At 40.4% G+C, this 18,052-nt stretch overlaps 1 protein-coding gene across 7 annotated transcripts in view; it reads left to right on the plus strand.

Moving 5' to 3' along the window:
- Positions 1-3,345: 3,345 nt before the first annotated feature.
- The window catches only part of VWA3B (von Willebrand factor A domain containing 3B), a 165,234-nt gene continuing 150,527 nt past the window's right edge, over positions 3,346-18,052 (plus strand). For 6 of the 7 annotated variants that reach the window (XM_074332566.1, XM_074332567.1, XM_074332568.1 and 3 more), the window contains exons 1-2: positions 3,346-3,587; positions 7,739-7,963. In XM_074332566.1, coding sequence (XP_074188667.1) covers positions 7,771-7,963 — 193 coding nt within the window. In that variant the 5' untranslated portion in view covers positions 3,346-3,587; positions 7,739-7,770. The remainder of the gene's footprint in view (positions 3,588-7,738; positions 7,964-18,052) is intronic. The other variant, XM_074332571.1, reaches the window with a different exon arrangement.

The following is an 18,052-nucleotide window of genomic DNA, read 5'->3' on the forward strand; positions in this document are numbered from 1 at the left end:
GAAACACAGCAGCAGCCATTTTAGAAGGGAAGCGGAACACTGCCCGTGGGTGGGTGGCTGGAGGTGTGTGTTCTCACAGTACTATGGTTGTTGTGCTTTTTCATTTTCCTGAATAAACCCTCCTTTTGGTGGACTATCTGGAAAATTATTTTGTCCAGTCGACATTTTGGGGGCTCGTCTGGGATCCAGAGAAGAATGAACTCTGGCAGCTTCTGAAAGGTGAGCAAACCAGCTGTGGAGTCTCACAGTCATTTCAGCTCAATGCGTTTTTGCTCCCTGACTTAGAGGCCTCGGGTGAGTCCTCTCCTGGATCTGAGCCAATGCCTTTGCATCTGACGCTCTCCAGACTTTATTCAGGAATTGTTTAAAAATTGTGTGTGTGTGTGGGTGGGTGTGTATACGCATTAAAGGCCTATTTGTTTGTCTGTATTGTCTCTGAGTATTTGTTATGGCACGTGAGCCGGTATTAGACTGTTCCATCTAATTAAGAAAGTGAGAAGAGTACCACCCAGCTCAGCCTGTAACTTGACTCCCTAAGAGTTGTTATTTCCCTGGAACTGGCTTTTAGCCTTAGGCCTGGTTCTCAGTGATCAGACTGTTCCAGAGTGAGGTGTTTCAGGCCCAGTATTAAAAATGGGATCCCTGCTGTCTAAGCCTTCTAAACTGTCCCTCCAATGGGACACCAGCCAAGTATATGTTTAAAACCTGTGGGGAGTTTTTGTGCATGTATTTAACTAAATGGACAGATCTGACTAAGAGTAATTTAGAAAATCAGTGGCCACTTTGGGGAACTTTTGAGATTTCCAAACTTAATTTTCTTAAAACTAAAATGAATAACAGTGCTGTAATTAAGAAAGAGGAATGGAATGCCTATTTTGGGTGGTATATTGAGGCTTCTAAACAAGGCTATGAATCTAAAGTTGTGCATTTACAAAATAAAGTCTCGAAGTTTACAAGAGCTACTGAAAATTCAAAAGGAGAGAAAATGGCCCCTGAAACCTTGTGCTCTTCCTCCACAGCATGGCCTTGCCCTGCCCCCACTCCTCCTTTGTCTCAAGCTCCGCCCCCAATACCATCCTGTCTCTCACTGCTGCCCCCTCCACCTTCAGCTCTGCCCCCAGCAGCGCCTTCTCTTGCATCTTCTCCTCTTTCCCCTTCCTCAGAACTTATCAGTACTTTCCCATTTAAGATTAATCCCTCTGGAGATCCTAATAAACCCCACATCTCCTCTATCCCCTGGACTAAAGCTGAGTTACGAGCCATTGTAAAGGAATTCCCTAAAGTAACTGATAAGTTTGCTGAGGAATTTGATATTACTATTCAGTCCCATCAGCCTGGGTTTTCTGATTCATATCAGCTAATTAATGTGTTAGTTGGTAAAGGCCAAGCTTGACATTGGATGAGGGTTGCTGGCTGGGAGCATCCTGATAGAGATTTAGAAAAGCAAACCTCCAATTACTGGGAGGAAGCCAGGGAACTTGCTTGAAAACTATTACACATCCAGCAGTTCCTAACACCTTCCCAAGGTCTAATGATTGGAGCAAAATTCACATTTGCTCACAAAGGCCTAACGAATCTGTTCGTGACTATTATAATAGACTTCAGGTAGTTTTTAAGGAAATTTCTGGTCTTCCTTCAGATGTTGACACCACACGTGTAACTTTTAATTCTTTGTTTGTCAACGGGCTCAATAAAAACCTTTTTTTCCTGGTTAGGAGATCCAGAAAGGGATGGGGAACTGGAAAAGTATTTTGTCCAGTCGACAATACAAATGATCTGTAAATTCAAATCAAATGTGTCCAAGTTCAGTACAGTGGTCCATCAAAACAGTGCTAAAGGTATTCTTATTCCAAATCACTTAACAATCAAAAATGAGGTGAACCGTTCTGTAGCTAGCTGACCTCAAGTCTTTATCAGTTATGTAATACTTCAAAATAATCTAGACATCTGTTCAATTCTGTCTATAATTTAAGTAACTAGTGTTTACCATTAAGAATTTATGCTTACGGGCACATAAACATAATTGACAGAAACATACAAAGTCATCTGCAGTTACTTTGCATGTAAGTGGCAAGTGTCCCAGGGAAGGTGGGATGCATGGGTTGAAGGTGGGGACAGGAGTGCCTGGCATGACTATGGAGGCCGTGGGTTTGGCTGTGTGGACGCTATGTGTTCTGTCTCACCCATGTATCCCAGGAATGCTAGTCTGGCAGGTTGTGGACAACAGGGAATAATGTGGCATTGGCAAATGTGGGCGTGGCTGCCCTATTACCTCCCTTCTGAACAGAATTTTTGGTGAGGTTGGCAGGTGTCATTTGCAAGGCCAATGGTATACAACCAAAGGACTTTATGGAATGATTTGTGATCTGAGATAGAAGCTTTCAGTGCATTTTAGTTATTAAAGTGTTAAAAGAATGCAGGAAAACTAAATCCCCATGGACGAAGTAGACTTTCCTGTTGGGGACAGAGTTACTCAGTTCCAATATTAACTATGTTTTATTAGATCTTCAACTTAAAAACCTTACAAATGATCTAGCCACTTCCTGAATTTTAAAATCTAAAACGCAGTTTTATATCTCAATATACTAAAACTTGCCTGTGGGATCTTTTATTAAGGATTTAAAGATGCTTTTCATAAGCACAATTTTATTTCCGAGTGACTAAAAAATCACAGGCGTATGTTATTTAGAGCTGTTTGCTTATTTGATAAGGCAAAACTAAAATAAGTGTTGAAAATGAAGCTGAATGAAGAAAATAATGGCCATAGGAATCCTCATCTCTAATAGATAAGAATAATTTTGGTAACTTCAGCCCCTGCTCCAAAATTGCAAATCTGCAAAACTGCAGCTCACTGTACCTCCTGTCTCAGTTCCACCCTCGCTCCGGCTGAGCGACTTACACCCCCAGCTCTTCAAGCTTTTTGCCTTCAACTGAAATGAAGAAAATCTCTCTTCACAGCGTTGAGGTGAAAATTAAACAAAGTAAGTTCTCTGCGGGCTAAAGAGTACCTATAGTAGTTAATGGTAACATTTCCCAGAGTGTGCCGCTCGCGCCCGCAACCCCTACCAGAGCCCTTCTGCGTATTTGTTAAGTAATATTCGCCAGCGGAGGGGACAACCCCACCCGACCTGTCCGCCCGCGTAGGGACCTGGCTTCGGGTCGCAGGTGGCGTGACCCCGCCTGGAACCCTCTTCGGAGCCCCGCCTCCGCCTCCGCCCGGAACCCCCCTGGGAGTCGGGCTCCCGAACTCAGGCCTCGCCCCGGCTCCTGGCCCCGCCCCGGACCCTCCGGCTCGGGGCGCGCGTTCCGCGGGCGGGGCCAGCTGGGGGAGCCGCGCAGTGATTGGCGCTGTCCGGGCAACCGTGGCGCCGCGGTCGTCTACGCGCCGCGCGGCTCGCTGTCGGGCCGCAGAGAGGACCATCCGCTCGAGTTCTTCGCGCCGAGCGCGGCCCCTTAGCGCGCGGGAGTCGCTGCGCATCACTAGGGGCCTGCGTCCCACCCCCGCCGCCTCGGGTCGGGCGGCCCGCGGAGCGTGGGAGGGCGGCTGCTGAGCAGGAACCGCCTGTCGTCCACCTGACATTAGCCTAGTAAGTGTGGGAGGCGGTCCCCTCCACGACAGTAACTCGGAGGGAAACCTTGGAATTACAGTTTCCGAGGTGGACTGCCTCTCACAGATGCGGAAGCGGGCGCGGAAAAGCTCGGCGACTTGTGCCGACTGTTTGGTACCAGGGTCACGCGGGGAAACAGGCACCCGCCCCGCCCACCCCGGGCCCTTCCCACCGAGCCTCACCCCGCAGCCGACGCTCCGCGGTGGGCAGCCAGCTGCCCAGTTCCTGACGGGATCGTAGGCCAGACGTGATGGGGGGGGGGGGGGCGACTTGGGCTTTGGAGGGAAAGACCAGGAGAAATTTATTTCTTGTAAATAATCGTAATATAAATAATCTAGAACCGAAAGCCATGTGCTTGGATCAAAGCTTTCTACAACTTTACGTCTTGGGAGGGTCGCTGGCTCCCTCCCATTCTTCACACGTGTATGGTTTTCACAATCACATCACTTAAGATGAGCCCCATTTTCTTTTGCTCTTTTTATATGTGGGCATAAAACTTAATTAGATTTACTTGCTATTCGGTAGAGTTTTCATTTCATCTTCTTGGGAGCTCTTGTTCTTTGTTTTTCCTTTTCAGCAAGGATCTTCCCCCTAAAGCACCCCATTTATTCTCAGATTTTCTTTTCTTGTCCCCATTTTCTCAACCGTGGAACAGTCCATTTCAGTCTCCCTGCCTCTGCCCACATTATTTGAATAGATGATCACAGCTTAGCCTTGACCCTCAAGGGCAGAAGAATAGGGAGAGGGATTCTAGCGGAGAGTTCATCGTAACCGTGGGGCTTCATCCTCTCTTTCTGGAATCATAGTTCAGAACTCACATAAATCACAAGATATATCCACCTGGCCCACACTTCTTTTCCAGGAACTAAAAGGATATAGGAAGTTTTGGGTGTTGATAATAAAGCAGATGGACATATACGAAATGGTTAAGCTGAATTAATAGTCTCTTAAGTTGTGTATTGTGCCTCAACCTCTGACCATAGGACCTACTCTCTTAAGCCATGAAGACTTCCACAGGTACTCAGCTCAGGACAGCCATGGGGCCTCTTGTGGCTGCCCAGCCTGGGCAGACCCCAGCTGCACAGGCTGACTGCACAGGGAGCGCTGGCCGAGTTCCTTTGGACTTGTGCCAGGTTAATCTTTCTGGTTTCCCCTAAAACTGCCTGCCCATCCCTGCCTTCATCAGACTTTGAATCCCCCCTTTCCCCTTTCTTTATACTTCCTCTTCCTATTTAGGAAATCCCTTCCTATTTCCCCAAATTTTGGCCCTTGGAATAGCACTTAGGGCAGTGCTCAACAGGGATTTGTTGTTAATACTTCAGGGTTCCTCTTTCTCCAGTTTGTAATAACCTCAATGAAGAAATCCTGAATAATAATAGTAATAATAACAACAACATAGCCAGAAAAAATACATCTCTGTTTAAAGGGACAGCTATTTCCTGATCTTAGCCTTGTTAGAATTGCTAATCTTTGCCTTGTTTGAAAAATCAGGATTCTCGTATTCGGAGTGATCAATTTAATTTAACACCTACACAAAGTGCCTGCTGTGTACAAGGCATTGTGCTGAGGACATTCATATAGTTTGTCCCCATAGGCACTGAACCTTCTTTCAATCTAGAGAGAACAACCTGCAGTGTCCAAGGCCACAATGGTGAAGTGTCAAGCAAAGCTAGGGCTTTCCCCGGAGTGATGCTGCAGAAGGTTGGTGACGGGCCTTGATAGGCTTCATGGAGGCGGCAGGGTTGGAATGGCCCTTGGAGGCTAAGGTTCCACACAGCAGCATGGCCGGAGACCAGCTGGGAGGTGGGAAAGCAGGCAGGCTGTGTGCAGAAGGGTGGCTTGTCAGGCCGTTTGGCAGCATTGCTGTGGTAGGCTTCCTTGCTCTGGCACAGTAGCTCTTATCCCATTTAAGTAGGATGATCCCTTGTTTTTGTCTTATTTTTGGAGATGCCCTTCCTTTGTTTCCTTCCTTGTTTTCTCTGGATAAGTTCCACTCCCCATTTGCTTTCATTTCCAATAATCCAGGTAGCCTCAGGCTAACAACCCCTAAGGGTAAAGCTCTGAATCAGAGTGACTCATACAGGTTCTCTGATCCAGTAGAGCCAACCAGACTTTTTTTTTTTTAAGTCCTGTGAGAGCGAAAGGGACTGGGACATGCACCTTAGCACCTTAGCTGGACGATTCAGTTGCCTTGCAGTAGTCCTGGGAGTTAGAATACGCAGGTGGTGCTACCACGATAGAGGAATTCACGTCAAGTAGTGGAATGGACCTACACAGTTTTCATTCTAAACTTTCCCACTGCTGCGTGATGCCCTCCCAATTCTGTTGTAATATTCTCATCAGACTGAGCTCTGGTAGAAAGAAGGCAAGATCTTCACCAATAATATGAGTTTGTATACCTTTGGAATTCAACATACATGGGCAATACAAATTCACATAAACCTTAAAATGGAAATCATGATCCTTGAAAACTTTAAAATGACGAGCCAGGAAGCTTATGCTCTGATTTCAGTGAAGAGCCAGAGGCCCTAAGAGAAAGCAGTCCTTCTGGAACATAGTGTGTCCCTAGGCTTGTACCCCAGGACCAGGCTGGAGGGGTGTTAGAATGCTTGCAGAGTAGGTAGGGAATGGCTTTGACTCCTGCTTCTGCCACTTACTGGCTGTAGGTCCTGAACAACTTCTTTAAATTCTTGAAGCTTCTATTTCTTCAAATGTAAGTGGGGTGTTAACAGTGCATGATGGGTATGGCTATGAAGAATTTATGAGACACCACATATTAAAAGCTAATCCCCATGCCTGGCCAACAAATGGAAGTTGCTGCAGTTGTTTTTATTATAATAAAGGCCACAGAACATTCTGTGTTCTAGATTCTAGAGCTGGATGACCTGTTTGGAATCTCAGGTACTCCCCTACCTGCTGTGAAATCATGGGCAAGTTCATTAGCTACTCTCAGTTTTGGTTTTCTCATCTGTAAAATGGGAATAATAGTAGTGCTACCTACCTCATAAGGTTATTACAAGGATTAAATATATGGTATACAGAATATAATACAGTTAAATAAGTGTTTGCTAATAATAATCCTAACATCTCTTTTTAAAATCTCCCTAGCTTGGGTGAAACTGATTTCTGTGTATGTCATAACACCAAGACTTTCAGGAAATACAGAATTTTAAAAATGGGAAAAGGGAATATTTCCACTGTTGAAAAGTTTTACAGCCCAGGGAACTCATTTATATGCATCACACACTCTGGCTGTAGAGGCAAGAGAGCTGTCTTCTCTTGCCCCAGGTGGTCAGACTCTGCCTGATGTTGCGGTGCGTGAGTAGCACTTGAAACATTAAAAACAAAAACAAAAAAAAGGTTTGCATTACAGTTTGGCCACTCCTTCCCTCCTGGGTACACTGGCTGTATTTAGGCAGGTCTAGGTAAGTTTAATATGTTACGTATTGTCTTGAGTCTGGTTGGTCCCAGAACAGCTGGCTGCGTGAGCCAGAATGTTTAAGTTCAACTTTAAAGTTCCAGAAAAGAAAACATTCAGAAGATGAGTCCATGTATCCTAGCTGGTTTGGTTTCCACCTGTCCCTGCCTCCCAGTTGGCCACTCCACCTGCAGAACAGGTGTGTTTCCTCTCAGGATTTAACCTCTTTGTTCTCTTTTGAGGCAAAAGGTCAGATGTGATTATAATTGGAGTAGTGATGTGTAATGAAGTTTCAGGGCTGATTATTTGTTTCCCCAAATGGAAGAGCTTTGTATTTTTCTGATTATAAAAGTAAATCCTCTTTTAGAAATGTTTAAATAATGCAAAAATGTAAGCAGCATAGAAAGGCAAAAACCACACACTGCTCCCACACAGGGAAACATACTGTAAATCTGTTGGCATCTGTCTGTCTAGATGTTTTTCTGTGTGTGTATGGGTCTCTATCTATGGATATTGAATATTATGGATACTTTCTAGCAATATGTGTGTATATCTTCTTTGCCAACAAATATTCATCTGTATTATAATTTTTAACTGATAGCTAGAACTCCACTTCATGCATATACTGTAATTCATATTAAACCAATCGTCTGTTGATGTTAGATTGTTTCCAGGGTTTCAGGAAGTCTGAGTTTGACAATTGCCCTTACAGGAGGTCCCTGTGACTTAGATCCTAACTCAGAGATGGAGATGCCAGGCTCATCTGCCATCTCTGAGCAGCAGCTGGAGGAGCAAGAGGCACCGAGAAACACCAGAGATGACGTGGCTTTGCAGAGTCTCATCTCATCCAAGGAATGGCTCCGACTCCATGGGCTGAAGAGCAACAAATTGACCTTGAAACAGATTTTGTCACAAATTGGTTTCCCACACTGTGAAGGTAGAGTATTCACAGAGCAGACTCAGCCAGCATGCTGCCCGGTAGCCTCTGTGGAGGCTGTGTCCATTCTGAAGGTCCCTCAAAACCCACGAGTCCCTGAGTTTATTTTGATGTCACATCCTTAGCAGTAAAAAAATGTTTGCACCCCCAATATATGTACGAGGTCTGACAATTAAGTTCACAAACTCACCCTAGAGAAAGTGCTACATACCTCATTGCTGAATAGCACTATGGTCACCTTCGAAGTACTCCCCTTGGGAAGCTTAGTCCATCCTTCAAAGCAATTTTGGAATTCTTTTTCTGGAATGGCCATCAGAACTGTCAGCGTATACCCTTGATGTCCTGAATGTCATCAAAATGTCTCCCTTTCAATATTTCCTTGATCTTCGGGTAAAGAAAGAAGTCACTGGGGGCCAGATCAGGTGAGTAGAGAGGGTGTTCCAATACAGTTATTTGTTTACTGGCTAAAAACTCCCTCACAGACAGTGCCGTGTGAGCTGGTGCATTGTCGTGATGCAAGAGCCATGAATTGTTGGTGAAAAGTTCAGGTCATTTTTGTCTAACTTTGCCACGCAGCAGCGTTTTCAGCACTTCCAAATAGTAAACTTGGTTAACTGTTTGTCCAGTTGGTACAAATTCATAATGAATAATCCCTCTGATAGCAAAAAAGGTTAGCAACAGTGTTGCAACAAGTTCCTGAAATGAGTTGTCTGACCTTGTATATTACATAGATGTACAATTGTCAATCCACACATGTTGCGCAGGGTGTCATGCGGGGTCTCTGCTCCCGCTCCCTGAACAAGAACACAGGTGTCATGTGGGGCGACCTGCAGGGTCTCTACTCCCGCTCCCCACATAAGAACACAAGATGTGGCTAGGCCCAAAAGGAACACCCACGGAGCCATAGGTAGGGAAGTCTCACCACTATAATCTCGCTAGCGGCTGGGTTGGAGACACGGGAAGCAAGAGCCACACTGTTCGCAACCCTCACTGCTCCGCTTGCAGGCTCAGCCACCATCTTCTTGCTAGCCCCCATTTTTCTGCAAGCGAAGCCATGGGAGTTATATTAGTGGCCGATGGCTCACTGGTTACAGCTGATGGCCAACTAGCCACAGCTGATGGCCATCCAATCACAGCTGATGGCCATCTACTACCCGAGCCAGCACCTTTCCACTGAGGCCGAGAGCCTGGAAACTGCTCTCTGGGGCTCTGTCCCCACAGCACATTAAATAGTAGTTGTGCTTAATTCGTGCTTTCTTTTTTGAAAGAGGAAGTCCAAGTTATTTGTATTTGTCCTTTTGGGTGTGCAACCCCCTTTGGAGGTCACTGATGAAAACAATAGCTGTGTGTAGTTTCAGGGAGAACACGCTGTTGTCTTGCCATGGCCTGCCTTACGTTGCAGTCCGACCTTTTCTCTAAATGCCTTGATTGGAGAGCTGGTTCTCAGTACCCAGGAGTACTGCCCTCCAACAGGGGCATGGAAATGTGTGCGGTGTATTAGATTTTAAATGACTGACTTGGGTTGCTACTGAAATATAATGCAGGGCCTGGGGGCCAGGGACACTGATTGTGTTTCAGCCCACTCAGCAGGGGTGTCCTGCCCAACATGTCAGAAGCACCCCACCTGAGGAGCTCGCCTTCAGTCAGGACAATTTTCATCACTAGGTTTTCTCAGTAATTCTGAGCTGGCCAATGAGTTAATCAGTCAGTGAAACAAATACCTGCTGAGTACCCTTTAATACCATGGTTTTCAAATTTGTCACCCATTCCTGTGGCAGCTTGGTCCATCTTGGTAATAAGGACAGTCTAGGGGATGTGTTTCTTATAGACTGATCTGGAAGCCCATTCTAACAGCAAGGTCTTGCTCGTGACAACTCAGGCTGTGCTTTCTTATTTTTCTTTCCACAGGGGCTAGCACAGCCCTGTACCACCTAGTATTTTTGAGAGTCCGGGTATGTGGGAGTCCTACATAAGGAAACTGAAAGCAATTTTATCTCATATTTCAAATAATTAGAATTCAGTCATTAATATTCACAAAACAGCAATTCTTTATATTTTGTGAAAGATGTTTCCATCTAAGATCATAAGGATATTTATCTGTGATTTTCTTGTAATGTCCTTGTCTGGCTTGGGCATCAGGATTATGCGGGCCTCATAAAATGCTTTGGAAGTGTTTCCTCCTCCCCATCTATGCTGTGATGTTGTTTTAAGTAATTGACACTATTTTTTCTTTAAATGTTTGATAGAACTCACAGTGAAACTTAGCCTGGAGTTTTGTTTGTAGGAAAAGTTTGATAAGAAATTCACGGTAATAAATGTAGAGCTATTCAGGTTTTTGGTTTCATTATGCTAGCTTTGGAAACGTGTTTTTCAAGGAGTTTGTCCATTTCATTAGTTTTCTAAGATACTGGCAAAACATTGTTCATAATATTCCCTTAACATTTTTAGGTGCTTTATTTATTATTTAATTAAATTTATTGGGGTGACATTGGTTAAAAAATTATATAGCTTTCAACTGTACAATTCTATCATACACCATCTGTATGTCACATTGTGTGTTCACCTCCCAGAGTCAGTCCTTTAATCACCATATATTTGACCCCTTTTACCCTCTTCAATATCCCCTCCACCCCCCTTTCCCTCTGATAACCACTATACTGTTGTCTGTGTCTATGAGCATTTGTTGCTTTCAGTTTTATGTCCCACACATAAGTGAAATCATATGGTTCTCAACTTTTTCCACCTGACTTATTTCGTTTAGCATGTTAACCTCGAGATTCATCCATGTTGTGGCAAATGGCAGTATTTCATCTTATTCTTAGTAGTATAGTATTCCCTTATATATATGTACCACATCTTTATGCAGTTGTCCATCAAAGGACACTTAGGTTGTTACTATAACTTGGCTACCATGAATAATGCTACAATGAACATAGGGGTACATATATTTTTACGAACATATGTTTTCAAATTTTTGGGTAGATACCCAGAAGAGGGATTGCTGGGTCATATGGTAATTCTATTCAGAATAGAATTCCCTTAACATTTTTTAATGCCTATAAAATCTGTAGTGATATCCCTCCTTTATTCCTGATATTGATATTTTTGTTTCTGTCACTTTTTCTTGATAAGTCTTGTTATGGGTATATCATAACTCTTTTCAAAGCACCAAATTTTGGGTTTGTTGATTTTTTTTCTATTCTTTGTTTTGTATTTCATTGACTTAGTTGATCTTTATTTTTTAGTTTCCTTCTACTTACTTTGAGTTTAATTTGCATTTATTTTTCTAGCTTTTAAGGTAGAAACTTAGATAATTGATCTTAAGTCTGTTTTTCTTTTCTAATGTAGTCATTTAAAATTATAAGTATTCCTCCAAGAATTGCTTTAGCTAAATCCCATAAATGTCAGTAAGTAGTGTTTTCATTATGATTGAGTTCAAAATAGTTTCTTTTTTCTCATGTGACTTTTTCTTTGACTCATGTTTTTCAAGAAATGTGTTGTTTAACTTCCAAATATTTTAGGACTTTTAAAGATACTTGTTTTTGTTGGATTTCTAGTTTAATTCTATTGAAGTTAGAGAACATAAAATTTTAGCCTTTTGAAATTTACTGAGATTTGTTTTATGATCCAGCACATATCTTGGCAAACATTTAATATGCTCTTGAAAAGAATGTGTATTATGTAGTGTTTAGGTAATACAGTGGTACCTCGGTTTTCGAACGTTTCCATTGATGAACAGTTTGGTTTATGAATGCTGTAATCCCAGAAGTAAATGCTTCGGTTTTCGAACACGACTCAGAAGTCGAACATGTCTCATGGCTTCTGCTGAGTGCAAAATCCTGAGGCCTAGCTGTCGGCTGTTTTTGAACATTCCAGAACTCGTGGATTACGTTCGAAAACCGAGGTACCACTGTATTTATAAATGTTAATTAGGCCAAAACGGTTGATAGTATGATAGACATACTCTGTATCTTTAGTGACTTTTTTTGTCCAGTGGATTTATCTATTTCTCCCTTTAGTTCTGCCAGCTTTGTTCCTGTAGTTTGAAGCTCTAAATGCATGCACATTTAGGATTGTCATATCTTTCTGATGAATTGACAAATTTTAATAATTTTGAAATGTCCATCTTTATTTCAGATGGTCCTTGTTTTGACATTTATGTTGTCTGATATCAATATAACCACTGCAGATTTCTTATGCTGGGGGAAAATGCGTGAAAGGTCCATGGGATATGTCTATACTATCTTTGCAACTTTCTGTGAATCTGTCATTACTTCAGAATAAAGACTATCAGTCAATCATCCAAAACAGAGAAGATGAAATAAACACAATGTCAGATAAAAACTGAGAAAATCTGTCACCAACAGACCTGTACTACAGGAAATGCTTAAAGGAAACTCTTTAGAAAAATATACAAGATGGAACGTCAAATCTTACAGGAAGGAAGGATATTTTAAATAGTAAACATGTGGATTTTAAAGTGCTGTTTTTCCCACTCAGTTTCTTCTTTTTCGATATTATTTTATATTAATTTCAGGTGTACAGCATAGTGGTTAGACATTTGTATAATTTAAAAGTGAGGGGTGGACGGGTGGCTCAGTCGGTTAGAGTGTGAGCTCTGGACAGCGGGGCTACCAGTTCAATTCCCACATGGGCCAGCGAGCTGCACCCTCCGCAACTAGAATGAAGTCGATGAGCTGCCGCTCAGCTCCCGGGTGGCCAGATGGCTCAGCTGGTTGGAGCACGGACTCTCAACCACAAGGTTGCGGGTTCTACTGCTCGACTCCTGCAAGGGACGGTGGGCTGCGCCCCCTGCAACTAGCAACGGCAACTGGACCTGGAGCTGAGCTGCGCCCTCCACACCTAAGACTGAAAGGACAACAACTTGAGTTGGAAAAAAATCCTGGAAGTACACACTGTTCCCCAATAAAGTCCTGTTTAAAAAAAAAATAGTGATTCCCTTGACTAGTCTAGTACCCACCTGGCACTATACATAGTTATTACCATATCATGGACTATATTCCCTGCGCTTTACTTTGCATCCCCAGGACTATTTTGTAACTACCAATTTGTGTTTCTTAATCCCTTCACCTTTTTCACCCTGTCCCCCAAACCTCCTTCCATCTATTACCCTGATAAATCTAGTGCCCATCTGACACCATAACATAGTTATTATAATATTATTGATTATATTCCTTCTGCTATACCGTACATCCACATGACTACTTTGTGACAACAAATTTGTACTTCTTAATCCCGTCCAGTTTTTCACCCACCCCTTAACCTCCCTCCCACCTGGCAACCATCAAAATGTTCTTTGTATCTATGAATGTGTTTCTGTTTTGTTTGTTTATTTTCTTTTTTAGATTCCATATATAAGTGAAATCTCATTGCATCTGTCTTTCTCTGTCAGACACTCCACTCAGCACAATACCCTCCAGGTCCATCCATGCCACCACAGATGGCAAGAACCCATTCCCTTCCATGATTTAGTAATCCAATGTCTTTATCCATTCACCCATCGGTAGACACCTAGGCTGCAATGAACATATGGATGCACACATTCCCTCGAAGTAGTGTTTTGGGTTTCTTTGGGTAAATACCCGGAAGTGGGATTACAGGGTCCTTCATTGTCTCTTGTTATAGCCTTTGTTTTAAAGTCTATTTTGTCTGGTATAAGTATTGCTACCCCAGCTTCCCCCCCCCCCCATTTCCATTTAACCTGTGATCTGAGTTCATTTCTGTGTAAGGTTCATTTTTTTGACTGGATATTGCTCCAGCACCTTTTATTTAAAAGACTATCCTTCCTCTTTTGTGTTGCTTTTGCATTTTTGTTAACAGTTAGTTGGTTGTACTTGTGTGGGATTACTTCTGTGTTCTCTAGCGTGTCCTGTGTATCTATGTGTCTGTCTTTCCACTGATACCATACAGTCTTGATCACTAGAACTAGGAGATAATATCTTGATATTGGGTTGACTGATTCCTCCTATTTTATTTTTCCAAATTGTTTTAGTTACTCTAGTTCCTTTGCCTTTTCATATAAATTTTAAAATAATCATGTCTATGTCTCCAAAAATATTGCTGGGATTTTTATAGGAATTGCATTAAATCTGTATTTCAATTTAAGGAGAATTGACATCTTTACTATGTTGAGTCTTTCAGTCCATGAATATGGAATATCTCTCCACTTATTTACGTCTTTGATTTCCTTTATCAGCTCTCTTGTAATTTTCAGTATACAAGTCTTGCACATGCTTTGTTAGATTTACATCAAGTGTTTCATTTTCTGAGAAATTTTAAATGACATGTTGGTTTCCACATGCTCATTGCTAGCATATAGAAATATGATTGGTTTCCTTTTTTTTAAGATTTTTTTTTTGGGGGAAAGGGGAACAGGACTTTATTGGGGAACAGTGTGTACTTCCAGGACTTTTTTCCAAGTCAAGTTGTTGTCCTTTCAGTCGTAGTTGTGGAGGGTGCTGTTCAGCTTCAAGTTGTCCTTTTGGTCTTAGTTGTGGAGGGTGCAGCTCAGCTCCAGGTCCAGTTGCCGTTGCTAGTTGCAGGGGGCACAGCCCACCATCCCTTGCGGGAGTTGAACCGGCAGCCTTGTGGTTGAGAGCCCACTGGCCCATGTGGGAATCGAACCGGCAGCCTTCAGAGTTAGGAGCATGGAGCTCTAATAGCCTGAGCCACCGGTCTGGCCCCCATGGTTGGTTTTCTTAATGTTGATCTTCTATCCTGCGACCTTACTGAACTCATTAGTTCTAGGAGGTTTGTTTATTTGTTTGTTTGTTGTTTTTGATTTCTTGGGATTTGTAGGTAGACCATGATATCATCTCCAAATAGGGAAAGTTTTCATTCTTTCTTTCTGATCTACATGCCTTGTATTTCCTTGACTTGCCTTGTGATATCTAGAACTTCTAGTACTATGTTGAATAGCAGTGGTGAAAGTAGACATCCTTATTTCATTTTAGATCTTAGGGGAAAGCTTCCACTCTTTCACCATTAGCTATGATGTAGGTTTTTTGTAGATTTAAAAAAGAAAAAGAGATCAAGTTAAGGAAGTTTCCCTATATTCCTAGTTTTCTGAGAGGTTTTATTTATTTTTATTTTTTATTTTGTTTTACCATGAATGGGTGTTGAATTTTATGAAATGCTTTTTCTGTGTCAGTTGAAAGGATCATGTGATTTTTCTTCCCTAGCCTATTAATTTGGTTGATTCTATTGATGGGGTTTTGCATATTGAAGCAGCCTTGCATTCTGGAATAAACACCACTTGGTCATGTTGTATAATCTTTATATTGCTGAATTCTATTTGCTAATATTATGTTAAGGATTTTTGCATTTGTATTGATGAAGGACATTGGTGTGTAGTTTTCTCTCTCTCTCTTTTTTTTAAAAATACTGCCCTTGTCTGATTTTGGTATCAGGGTAATACTGGCTTTATAGAATGAGTTGGGAAGTGTTTCCTTATTTCTGTTTTCTGGAAAATAATGTGTAGAATGTTAATTCTTATTTGTATGTTTGATTGAATTTTCCAGAGAACGTATCCAGGCCTGGAGATTTCTTTTTTTTGAGAAGTTTTTAATTACAAATTCATTTCCTTAATAGATGTAGGACATTTAAATGATCTATTTCATATTGAGTGAGTTATGGTAGTTTGTTTTTTGAGGAATTGATTCATTTCTTCTAAGGTGTCTAAGTTATGTGTGTAGAGTTGTTTGCAGTATTCCATTGTTCTTTTGATGTTTGCAGGGTCCTTAGTGATACTCCGTTTCATTCCTGATATCAGTAATTCATGTCTTCTCCCTTTTTATCTTTGTCAGTCTTGGTAGGGGTTGGTCAATTTTATTGATCTTATTTAAATACCAGCTTTTTATTTAATTAATTTTCTCTCTTGTTTTTCTGTGTTCAATTTCACTGATTTCTCCTTTGATCTATATTATTTATTTCCTTCTGCTTGCTTTGGATTTATTTTGCTCTTTTTTTCCCTAGTTTTTGTAGGTGGAAGCTTAGACTGTTGATTTGAGACTTTTCTTCTTATGTGAGAATTTAGCACTATAAATTTTCCGCTTGGTATTGCTTGAGCTGTGTCTTTCCAAATTTTATATACTGTGTTATGATTTTTATTAAGTTTAAAGTATTTTTTATTTCTGTTGAGACTTCCTCTTTAACCCATGGTTTTTTTTTTTAAAAACATGGTATTTAGTTTGGAGATTCTCTTATCTTTTTCTTATGGATTTCTAGTTTGTTTCCATTGTGGATCGAGAACATACTCTGGTTTTTGTTATTTTAAATTTTTTGAGGTTTGTTTTGTAGCCATGATGTGGTTGTCTTGGTATATATTTTGTGGGTACTTGAAAAGAATATGTATTCTTCTGTCGTTGTGTACAGTTTTGTATAAATGTCAATTACAACCTGTTTGTTGATGGTGTTGTTAAAGTATCCTTGGTGATTTTCTGTTTAGTTATTGTATGAATTGTTGAGAGAGTGGTATTGAAACTTCCAACCATTATTGTGGGTTTGTCTATTTCTCCTTTCAGTTTCATCAGTTTTTGCTTCACATATTTTGCAGCTCTGTTGTTTGCCTCATACACACGTAGGATTGCTATGTCTACCTGGTGGATTGACACTTTGATAATTATATGATGATGTCCTGCTCTGTCCCTAGTAATATTCTTTGTTCTGTAGTTAACTTTTGTGATATTGACATAGTCAATCCTGCTTTCTTTTTATTAGTACTTATGTGACTTTTTACTTTTAATTTATATATATCATTATATTTGAAGCAATTTTCTTGTAGATAGCATATAGTTGGTAGTTGGGTCATTTTAAAAATTCTCTTTGCCAGTCTCTTTTAATTGTTGTATTTTAATTGTTGTGTTTAGACGACTTACATTGAATGTAATTATTGATAATGTTAGGCTTTGTCTGACATTTTATTTTTTTGTTTTCTGATTATTTTTCTGTTTTCTGTTTATTTTCTTTTTCCTAGTTTTCCTTACATTTGGGTTATATTTTTCAGAATTCTGTATTTATTTATCTATTGTAATTTTTAGTATATTTCTCCATATAGCTTTTTTAGTGGTTGTGCTAGGTATTACATTATAAATATATAACTTACTAAAGTCTATTGGTGTCAACATTTTACTAGTTTGAGTGAAGAGTGGAAACTTTATTTCCCTTTATCTATCTTTACTCTCCTCATTTATAAAATAAGTTATTATTTTCTTTTCATACTTTGAAAATAACATTAGACTGTGCTATTGTTTTTGATTCAACCGTCAGACATAATTTAGAAAATTCAAGAAGAGAAAGTCTATTGTATTTACCCGTATTTGTGCTTACTATGTTGTTTCTGCCTAATGTTTCAAGTTCCTTCTTTTATTATTTCCTTTCTGTTTGTAGAACTTCCTTTATTCATTCTTTTTTTTCATTTTTTTATTTTAATTTTTTTTTTGCTATTCTTTTTCTTTTTCTTTTTTAAAAATTTATTGGGGTGACAATTGTTAGTAAAATTACATAGATTTTAGGTGTACAATTCTGTATTACATCATCTATAAATCCTATTGTGTGTTCACCACCCAGAGTCAGTTTTCCTTCCATCACCATATATTTGATTATTCATTCTTTAAAAGTAGCTCTGCTGGCAACGAACTTTTTTAGTTTCTTTATCTGACAATGTCTTTATTTCTCCTTCATTCCTGAACAATAATATTAACATATTTAGGATTTGGGGGTTGACACTTCTTTTCTTTCAGCACTTCAAAAACATTGTGCCCCTTCCTCCTGACCTCCATAATTTCTGATGAGAAAAATCACTGTCATTAGAACTGACTACATACCACTACTATGAAAATGTTTTTACACTGATACTTCTTCATTTAATTCATTACATCTTCATAAACTTTCATATCATGTCCTCATTTTTAATCTATTATAAGAATTTGTGTATTTTACATCTATTGATATCTATCATATTGGAAGTTAAAACTAAAATCTTTAAAAAAATTTATTAATTCATTTAAAATTAACAAACTGTTAAAATAACATTTTTAAGAAAAATTAGTGTATTTTCTAAAATAAAAA

Source organism: Rhinolophus sinicus, linkage group LG05, assembly GCF_036562045.2.
Source record: "Rhinolophus sinicus isolate RSC01 linkage group LG05, ASM3656204v1, whole genome shotgun sequence".
NCBI lineage: Eukaryota > Metazoa > Chordata > Mammalia > Chiroptera > Rhinolophidae > Rhinolophus > Rhinolophus sinicus.